This window comes from Octopus bimaculoides, chromosome 12 (assembly GCF_001194135.2).
Source record: "Octopus bimaculoides isolate UCB-OBI-ISO-001 chromosome 12, ASM119413v2, whole genome shotgun sequence".
Taxonomy (NCBI): Eukaryota; Metazoa; Mollusca; class Cephalopoda; order Octopoda; family Octopodidae; genus Octopus; species Octopus bimaculoides.
In genome coordinates, this window is record NC_068992.1 from 68,061,401 (window position 1) to 68,072,299 (window position 10,899).

General features: G+C 35.5%; 1 protein-coding gene across 1 annotated transcript in view; it reads left to right on the plus strand.

Annotated features, from left to right (window-relative positions):
* Window positions 1–10,234: 10,234 nt before the first annotated feature.
* LOC106883002 (uncharacterized) overlaps window positions 10,235–10,899 on the plus strand; it is a 10,356-nt gene continuing 9,691 nt past the window's right edge. The window contains exon 1 of the mRNA XM_014933860.2: window positions 10,235–10,417. Within this exon, the coding sequence (XP_014789346.1) occupies window positions 10,235–10,417 (183 nt within the window). The remainder of the gene's footprint in view (window positions 10,418–10,899) is intronic.

Sequence of the window (10,899 nt, forward strand, 5' to 3'; positions counted from 1 at the left end):
GCGTGCGTGCGTGTGCGCGCGTACGTGCGTGTGTGAATGCACGTACGTATAAATGTGCAATGCCTAATAGAATTTAATGAGCCACATTAGAGAAATTACCGTGAGACAGACAGAAATTCAGACTACACATTTTTAGTCGTTATTGCTGTTTCTTTTTTGCATTTATTATTCTTTGCTTCTTTTTATGAATTCACGTTTTGTCGTATTGAATGTATGAAGAATGTAGCAGAACACTAATAGCTTCTCTAGATTCTTGCAGAGTATTGTTCCTACACCATTTCAGCAAATCATTATTGTTTTTAAATTTGATGTTCAACTTTATTTGCTAAACTTTCAGTCATTGAAGAACAAGTCGGCGGAGCAGCTGTAATATTTAGTCTAGCAGATAGTTCCATGGTTAGTAAGTTCAAGTTCACTCTCTCATGGCACGAAGAATGTCTGCTGCCTTACCTCAGGTTACCTAAGCTCTATAGAATTCAGATAAACAGCAAGATTTCTGGGCGTGTAAACTAAAATAGACTAGAACCCTATTTAGGGTCGTGAAAACTGTTGATATATTTATAGCTGTTATCTCATATTTATTTGGGATCTGAACTTTATGAAATTTTATTATAGTTTACGTAAAACCAATAATGGATAAGATAAATTCAGAGAGGAGTAGTAGTTGGTGAAATATATTGTAATATTTGGATGTCATTTAAGGCAGAATCGTTAGCAAGCCGGAGAAAATGCTAAGCAGCTTTTCGTCCGTCCTAACACTCTGAGCTCAAATTCCACCGAGGTCGACTGTGCTTTTCATCATTTCGAGATCGATAAGTACCACCTGTGCTCTGGGGTAGATGTAATCAACTTTCACTCTTCCTCAAAATTGCTGTGTCAAAATTTGAAACCTTTATTTGGATATGATTTGCAAATTCAAGCATTTCGAGACCGCTCTTGAACTGTTGTTATACTGCAATAGTTACGAAGCTTATACAGCAGTGAAAAATTTCTTGAAGATGAGAGGTGAAGAAAGGTTTGTCTATCAAAGCAAGGAGAATTTCTGTTCATCAATCCGAGATTACGTGATGCCATATCATCATTTCAGCGAACTTAGCAAAATTCGATTAAAATAAATCAACATTTGTCTCAGCATGACTGCGTCTTGATTTACCTATTTTTAAAGTTAAATGATGAACGATAATGTTGATAGGGAATAGACTTTATAACCTAAAAATTAAAACGGTGCCAAATATCATAAAAGAATTACACTGGAATAGTATCCAGTGATTTCACTAAGTTAACAGGACGGTAGTTGACACCTTAATAACAAATATAAGTCTATTAGAAAATAAAAGAAAAGTTAATATAAGAAAATAAATGTGATGTAGACGTTTATCACGATTCTTCCTCACCTTCATTGAATTAGGCTCAGCATCTCACTTCCACCCAAATCGGTCCCACCACACCGTGTTAGATCAAGTCATTTTGTTAAACTAATTATTTACAAGGAATATTATTCAGCTCCAGGTCACCTCTGCTCGAGCAGATCTGCTATCAAAGACTCTCTATCTGTGGCCATTCCATCATATTTTCCCAAGCATAGTGTACCAAAACTTTGTTATCGAATGTGTACGTTTTTTAAGATGGTAAAATGTAAAGAGGGGCAATACAATTTCTATTTCTAGCAAAGCGAAACGTGACACAGAATCTTCCTCTTTGGTTCACCCACCTAGAGTCATTCACGAGTCCAACTGATTTTAGAGTCTCAATTTCGAGACTGGAAAAGGCCAACTTCGATAAGATTCTTTTTACTTCCGTAAGAAGATAAGCACGTAAATTGAATGGAAGATAGCGAGTTTTTTTGTGTTTTTTTTACCCACCTCTCATTTTCTGAGGATCGATTACCGGAGCTGGCGTAAGACTGTGCCAGCATCTGCAATTCTAGCATCCAATTCAGCCTGCTATTTCCTATCATTGTTAAATACGGAGGTAAGAGCCGCCGTCGTTGGTGCATCAAATACAAACACTTTGTTATCTGAGTCACCGCAGCTTTAGATGTAATTAAGACTGAGTCATATGCCCTACAAGAAGACCTCAATTTCTCAGAAATCTCATATTATCGAACAACATATAAATAGATTTAGCTGCAACTTGGTCATACATCTTCACTAAGGTTCTGTTAGAACTCTCCAGTCGAACATTTCCGATGCTAGTGATCTGATCTCTACCTATTTAGATGAAAGTCGATATATCAGTTTAAATGTAAAACCAGGGAGTCGAGTAAACCGTAAAACATCATTTTTTTTCAAGAACAGCCAATTGTTCAACGCTTTCAAGAAAGGTAGTCTATAATTTGGGACTTTTAACCTCTTTCAGTTTGTTTAAAGGAATTGAGACGAGTGCAAACATGAATAAAATTTATACGGCTACATCAATGTGCCAGACGCTAGAGCTTGCATAACTGCAACGTCTCTGACTGTAGTCAATGAAGCTCTGCATAATTATATTTAGTATAGAGTGTAAATTCTTGTACAAGCAGATCAGACCAGAGAGCTTTAATGTTAAGTAACAGTGAACGATGTCTGTTTGATGGTTTTTAGAAGAAGTTAGGCGTATTGATTTATGCAGAAAATACAATTAAATGAAATGTAAAAATGCTATAACCAAAACAGTGATTCCACTCAGATATGTTGTCCTCCTCCCTTTTACGTACGCTGCAGTGCATTTATAGTTGTTCTGAATCGCCACATGGCTTACGTAAATATTTTTACTAATTCGGTATGCATTAACTGTACATTTGAAAAGCCATGAACATAGGAAACAGTAAGTTTATCGAGGAGAATACTAATTTTAAAGTATAAGCTTATTCAGAGCGACTACACTTAACTGGAGTGAATACTAATCATTTGAACTCGATCGGTAATGTTGAATATTTGCTAAAAGTTAACTCACATTTTTCTTTTAGCTGTGTAACTCCAGTTTAAAAAGTCTCCCTTAATAAAGATAAATTGTGCATCTGGAAGCAGTAGAATACAAATTTAAACTTTAATTAATTATCAGATTTCTATTTATCAGAGCAGAATACAAATTGCAATTCTTAATTAAGTGTAAAATACATTTTTTTCTTCTTTTTTTACTAATATAATGAAATTAAATAGAACTGATTTCAACAAACTGGAATTCATATTCTATGTAACGAATTGTTAAGATTTGAAAACTAGGGAATAATGAAGAAAATTTTTCATGTGAGAAATATTTAATCGATTGAGTCAGTGTAGTGTGTGTTTCGTGTTTATTTTATCAATGTTGTAAAGAGCAGTGAAAACACTCAAATAATGAGGTAAATGGATGAGACTAAATAAGTTCAATATTCTGCCACTTGAACTAAATATTGAAATAAATAAGTTCAATATTCTGCCTCACCACCATGGTTTTAATATTTCAGATGCAAAGCTGATGAACCTACACCTGCTAGGAGGAGGTGTCTCGAAAGAGAAACTGGTGTCACGACCTTGTCTTGTTAGAATTTATCTTTTGTTTTACAGTCAGTTTTTTAGTCGAGGCAACAGACGAGTAATTTTGAGGAGAGAGATAGTCAATTATTTTAGAAAAAATGAAACTCACTGCTTCTTAAGTATTTTCATTTTTTATGTACAGAGGAAGGAAGAAATAGAGTACAAGATTTAGGATAGGAAAACAAAAGGATATAAATAGATATCGCTTGCAAATGTGGTCGATGTTCTATCTATTTAACCCCAAAACTGGCAAGAGCAGAATACCAGCCTCGAAAGATATGCATTTTAATAAGTTCTACGATATATAAAGAAGTTATTTCAGTATCCTTGACAGAATAAAATGTTTTGAATAGAAATGAATTAGATTTAAATTTGCCCTGAAAGTCATGATGACTATATTTTATCGTGGAAGAGACAGCATATTGATTGCTTTTCTCTTGAAAAGTTTACCTTCATCTCTAAAAAGGCGTATTAATTTCGATATTTTTGTTGTAATCAATAACAGATAGCCATGATAGCTCTGTATTTATTACAAAACTTCACTTGATATTTGCAGCACAGGAGCGAAGTTGTAAATGCAAAGAGAGACAAAAAAACCTATATTTTTAGAATATAATGAAATCTGTTGCCCTTATTAGTCAATGTTGTAAATAGAACACTTTAACAAATCAAAACGACAGGAAATATTTTTAGATTCCTAATTAAAATATTTCTCAAGTAGTTAGGATATTTTACGTCTACATTTCCCTTCACACCAAATTCACATATGTATGTATTTACACAGTGTATGTAGACGTGTACTTACAACACACTGTTTTATTTTGAAACTCAGTCCTTCACTCAGAAATGGCATCCACTAATTTAAACGTAAGTTTTAAACGTGTACGTGTATGTGCTTGTGCGTGCATGTGTGTGTGCATATGTTTGCGAGTGTAATCGGTGGGTATTCTACTTGGACGAAGTGTATGTGTGCTCAGCGATGGGGTGGACCTATAAATTGAGTTGAATGTGAAATATACAGCTTCGCGAGACTTCTTAAGCATTACTGAGTCAGAATCGGGATCCGAAATTCTTTTCCAGCAGATAGGACGAGAATAATGGGGGGTGGGGGGCTCTAGCTTAGGTCTGAATTTTGGAATGACTTCTGCGATTGTAGAAACTGAAGGTAACTGATAATCAGCAGAACAGCTTAACAAAATATTGACACTTCCGTTTAGAGCGGAAATGCATTTTTACATCATTCTGGTAAGTATTTTCAGTTGAAAGGTTTCGAAATTTAACGTTGACGTTTCAGCTTTCCATTTAAGTTATTCGAATACTTCTGTAAAAGGCAACGTTTCTGACACAATAACAGCCGCCCACCTTTCGACTAATTATACAGTCACTGAACAGTTCGTACGTCTCTCGTATGCCTTATGAAGATTGTTACCAGAACAGATGTGAAGTTAATTATCCATTGGCTAACAAAATCATCAATAACAAACCAAGCTATTGTAGTTTTCACAAAATATTCTAAGCTCAGCTTGATCACATGGCAGCAAATCTTCTTGAAATTTTCAGTTTTCTAAAGCATTCAAGTAGAAAGAAAAACATCGTATTAGTCTTACCACACGCAAATCCCCTTGAATCATATTTGTAGAGATATCTGACTAATCAAATATTCTGTATATCGTTCTTAAATTTTGTCTTTCCCGGGGCTGTTGTCACTGTCCATTGAACTGATGTGTATTTACAGTAAATGAAGAACTAAGAACATGATAGACATATCTGATGTAGCTCATCATATATAGTAAGCGCGATTATATTACCCGGCGTGGGTGTGTATGTGTGTGTGTGTGTGTGTGACACTAAACAGAAAAGTGTCATTAATGGAATCATTGATCACAATTTTATGGCGACATATTGTGACGTTATGGATGTGAAAGGCAGAATGGAATGTAGTGTGTGTGTGTGTGTGTGTGTGTGTGTGTGTGTGTGTGTGTGTGTGTGTGTGTGTGTGTGTGTGTGTGTGTGTGTGTGTGTGTGTGTGAGAGAGAGAGAGAGAGAGAGAGAGAGAGAGAGAGAGAGGGTTATAATGTTAAAGGAAATGAAGTTAAGAATTGAAATCTTGATGGAAATTTCCAATCCAAAGCGGAACGTTTTATGTCTGTATAAAAGTCAAGACAGAGACGTGTGTGGTATGTACGGTTTGTAGAACGGAAATTAGCAGTTGTCGTGTCGAATCTCCCTGAAATATAGCTGGTTACTTATATTAGCTTCTAAGAGGATATTAGTGGAAGTTAACGTTTTACTGCACAGCGCACATTAAGAAGGTTGGTTGAGATGTGCGAAGTGACAAGATTAAAAAGAAAATGGGATGGATGAAAACTTTTTCTCTCTAGGAAGAGAAATAAGGACGGACATGAAAATCTTCATAGATTTCGCAATTTTCGCATGAAAAGTCTGATTAAAGATTGCGAATAACGTTACTGGTCTAGAAGCGACATCAATCATTTACTTTGTTTTTGAGCCCAAGTAGACTCTATGTCTGGAAGCTGACTATGTCTGGAAGCTGACTCTATGTCTGGAAGCTCCCGGATGTTTTGTTTAGCGACATCAGTTCGTTGTATTTGCCGGTAGGGTATTTGTCCTGGTTTAATGAAAAAATAACGCTGCAGCAGCAACAGACCTTCTGTGGGAGTAACCACATTTGGTGGGGCTGGATACAAATTTGGCAATGCTAGGGTTGTATTCACAGCATTGATGGGGCAGCAGGCATTATATACCCTGTCGTTGAGGATGGGGCAGCCAGGCTGAAGGAAGTATGTTTGGATTGTGGGCTGCCAATGGATTCAACTTCATTAATAAGTTGTACCTTTGGTAGTAACAATAAGATAGCTCACTCTTCCTGTTGACACATACTGCATGTTCCTGGAATATGCGTAATCTCTCGCACAGCAGAATTGGTAACTACTAATCTCAGAGAAGTAAAGAGGTGCCTAATCACTGGTACTCCATTCGATGTTAGAGAAGTCATTCCGATCGTCACGTAGTCTCCAAATAAAACGGGACTACGAGGTTGAATTTTTCCCTATTCCTGCAAATGAAGAAAAGCAAATTCCGTTTATGCGTTCCCTTGAGGTCACTGGCCGTCATGCCATCTGATATTGTGACAGTGGTTCTATAGACCAAAGCCTTTAAGAAACAGCATCTCCCATTGGAAGTTGGTCATTTTGGGGACTGTGTAGACGTGTGTTTGCGTTTACTGTGGCGTTCAATGTTAGACGAAATCCTTGTCTAAGCTGAAGTAACTGACTTTGAAGATGTGGAGGTCGAAAAGGTTGTAATACTGATGGGGAAAAGGGAAGTTCCTTGCTATGTTGACTGAAATAAGCAAATAATTGATGTTAATTATTTCAGATTCCATTACTCTACCTCTAGACGTGTGACGAGTCAGGTTCATTTTACGAACCTATGAAACTTTAAGTTTCATGGATCTGAGTCAAACTGTTATTAAATAATATGTGTATGTATGTATGTATGTATGTATGTATGTATCTATCTATCTACCAATCTCTCTCTCTCTCTCTCTCTCTGTATATATATATATATATATATATATATATATATATATATATATATATATATATATATATATATTTCTGCGCATTAGTGAGTGACCAATCAGAAAATGATATTATGCGGGAAGAAGTGTTAATTTAGCGATAATTGGTTCATGTTTCTGGATAAAAAACTTCAAAAGTTGATCTGCTCCATTAACTTCCTGTTATTCTCAAATGGTTTTTGTGATTACCATGACACACCCGCCTCCAACCTAAGTAGCTATTATTTCCAATCACCAATGCTTTAGTTGTATGTCGTGTACAGGGTTTTATACGCGCGCGCACGCACACACACACACAAGCACACAAACACACAACCACACGAACACACACGAACACGCGCGCACACAAGTACACACACACACACGCAACACACAAATACATACACACAAACACACACACATATAAACATACAGGCATTCATATTTGAAGGTTTATTCTTCATTAATTATAATATTGTTCCTTAATTACTGTAATTACTTGGCCTGAACTTTGTAATTTCTGAAGAATTATCCCGGAAAATAATTACTAAACCTTTTAATCTCGTGTACGTTTGCTTTTATTTACCAATAAGTAATTCTATTTGTTAGTTGCTAGTAGCAACGGTAGTTGATGACTATATTATTTCTTCTTGTTCCCATTTCCTTTACTGGACCATATTTATGCTGCAGTCAATGACGTCAACAAAATTAGTCCAATATTTTGTCCTCAGGACATAATTAGAACTTAACCAGAATTAACCAACTAACAAGCAGTAGTTAGTCGACCACTATCGATTTTATAATCAACCTACTACTTTCTGCTTTCGTCGTTTATACACGCATGCACGCACGCACACGCACGCACACGCACACGCACACACACACACACACACAAATGATACCAACCTATGTATAGTGTCTTTTCAGGACTGATAAGTAATTATTCTATTTTCATATAACCACTTCATTCGCTGCAAGTGTCTATATAAAGAACATAAGACATATATTCTTGCTTTTCATTGTTATTAAATAATTATATTTTGAAGTAGCCACTTCTTTCGGTACGTGTCTGTGGAAAGAATACCAAACCGTACTTATTCTCTTCCATTTCTCTCTCTTCTATTCTCGAACTCGCTTTCTCATCTCCTTATTTCCGCTTTTCCTCTTTCATCTTCACCTTTCACAATCTTTCAATCCAATAGAAGTAGCTACGGCTATGTACCATCATACTTTCTCTTGTCTCACTTTCTATCAATCTATGTATCTATATTTCTCGCTTTCGCTCTTTTTCTCAACAATATATTGATTTATTAGATTGGCACATAGCCTATCCTCAAAAGATAAAAGAAAAGTTTTCCATTAGAATATGCAAACATACACCTACATACTTACATACAGCAGCTCTTTCACAAACTTACACACCACAATAACACATACACGCATGCGCAGATACGGAGGCACGCATGCATAGATGTATGTTTATGTGTATGTGTGTTTGTGTGCGTATATATATATATATATATATATATATATATATATATATATATATATAATTATATATGCACAGAGAGAGAGAGAAAGATACAGATAAATAGATAGATACGTATACATATAAGCATGCATATATATACCTACTTATGTATCTTTATATGTATGTATGTATGTATGTATGTATGTATGTATGTATCTATCTATGGAGTCATGCTGAGAAATTTAACACATCCAGCAAACTAGCGTAAATTCAACATCGAACACAACTTCCGGCGAAAACATCTTGGACCAGAAAAAATATGACAGCATAACGGATCTTCTTTTCTCCCTACATTTATTCTATTCATAATCTCACAATGTAATTTATGTTTAAATACACATTGACACTGATGATATATACACAAATACACATGCATGCACAATATATACCTAAATACAACTGGCACATCTACTATAAGCATACATATATACATAAACCTAATATATACACCGATATGCACAGACATAAATAAACTTAAATGCACAAGAGACACTCATAAATATATACATAAATACACATAATTTTTATATGAATACAGACACACACACAAAATCACATTGGTATAAATACACAGACACACGCACTTACACATTTATAAATAAAAAGCATGTACACACCATTATAACTGCATGACTGAAAAGTTCGCTCCTCCGCAATTGTATTATATTGGACTGGATCTCGCCAGTTGGGGTGCCTTGAGCATGCACCTTCTACTCTGCATTTCACTGAAACAATGGTTTCTAAGAAGGAATTGTAAGACGAAAAGAAAAAAACGCAGAGAAGCCATTCATGCAATAAACTAGTTTTTTTCTTCACGCTAGACCACTTGTAGCAGAAAAATTTCTAAATAAATTTTGGGCTACCCTGGAATTTAGTATATAAGAGAGAGAGAGAGACAGAGACAGAGACAGACAGAGAGAGCGACAGACAGACAGAGTGATCCACGTATGTGTTTGTGTGTAAGTGAGTGGCATCTATAAACATACACTCACACCCATACATCTATGAATCAGTGACTGTCGTGAGTTTGTTGCCTATGCAGATGTAGTATGATATATTTTACATACACTAAATATAATTTAGTTTCATGTTATGCTGTTTGGAAAAATGCTTTCACTATATAAGTAAAACTATAAGTACGTCGTAATATTATTGGTCAAAATACTTCGATATAAGAGATCAGTAAAAATAGACAATGTTGAAACTGCGTCACACAAACATCTGTTGAATTGCCTTGCGCTGAACATCTGCTGTTTTCATGTATTGGTTAGAGACATGTTGTTTTCATGTCTTCATTATCATGTGTATGATATACAGATGGACAAGGCAAGCGGATATTGTTAATGAGTTTTTTTATGTTGGTGTATATATAGGTGATCTTATTCTGGCAAGAGATATATATGTTGTCGGGAGGGCAGGTATTAAGTTTGTTTCAATATCATGGAGAAGCACAAGTAAAATGCATTCCTATTGGCAATATTCCTTCTGTTTATATTGACTGTGCAATCAGTGAAATTTTGGTGCATCTGTGACAGCTCACCCTAACACCTATCGATAATTTATACCGTCATGTATTTTAATGATTACGAAAATGATTTACCTATATTTCCAGTCATACCGAAAATGAACAGTTTAGCGTTTGCTCCTGCCAGCCACTACCACCAGAATTCATCATGGAAGAAATGGTTGGAACACTTACTCAAAAACTTCAAAAACCTAGAGTTGAGAGAAGCTGGTCTTGTGCTGCATTCTGGCCTCACTTTATCCAGGTCGAAAGGATTTAAGATAACAAACAAAGAATTGCAGGTAATCGATTTTTACAGTGGTTGCTTACAACTACTACTACTACTACTACTACTACTAACTACCTCTGTCAAGCCAGTCGCCATGATTAACTGCTAGCTCCAAAAGTGTTTTTTTTATTCTCTCTGTTTATTTCCTTGTGTTCCTTTCTGTTGAAGAACGTAGGGCTCGAAACGTAAATGATTCACTATGTCAATAAATGTTATAATATTATTATGGTTTTCTGTTAAATATATACTCAATGTATGGATAATATGCATCATTACCCTTCATTGTCTGAAAAAATGTCTAGGTAGTCAATTATCATTCAAAAGCTCTTAACGTGGTTCACCCAAAAACTGAAGAATCTGAAATAAAAAAGAAAGGACATTACACAGAATAATGGAAATATAACAATGGTGTTGCCATAGTGTGCAAACCAACTGGGAAAAGTTTTATCAAAATCGATACACAGAAAACCGAGACATCCTAAATTTCACTACTAA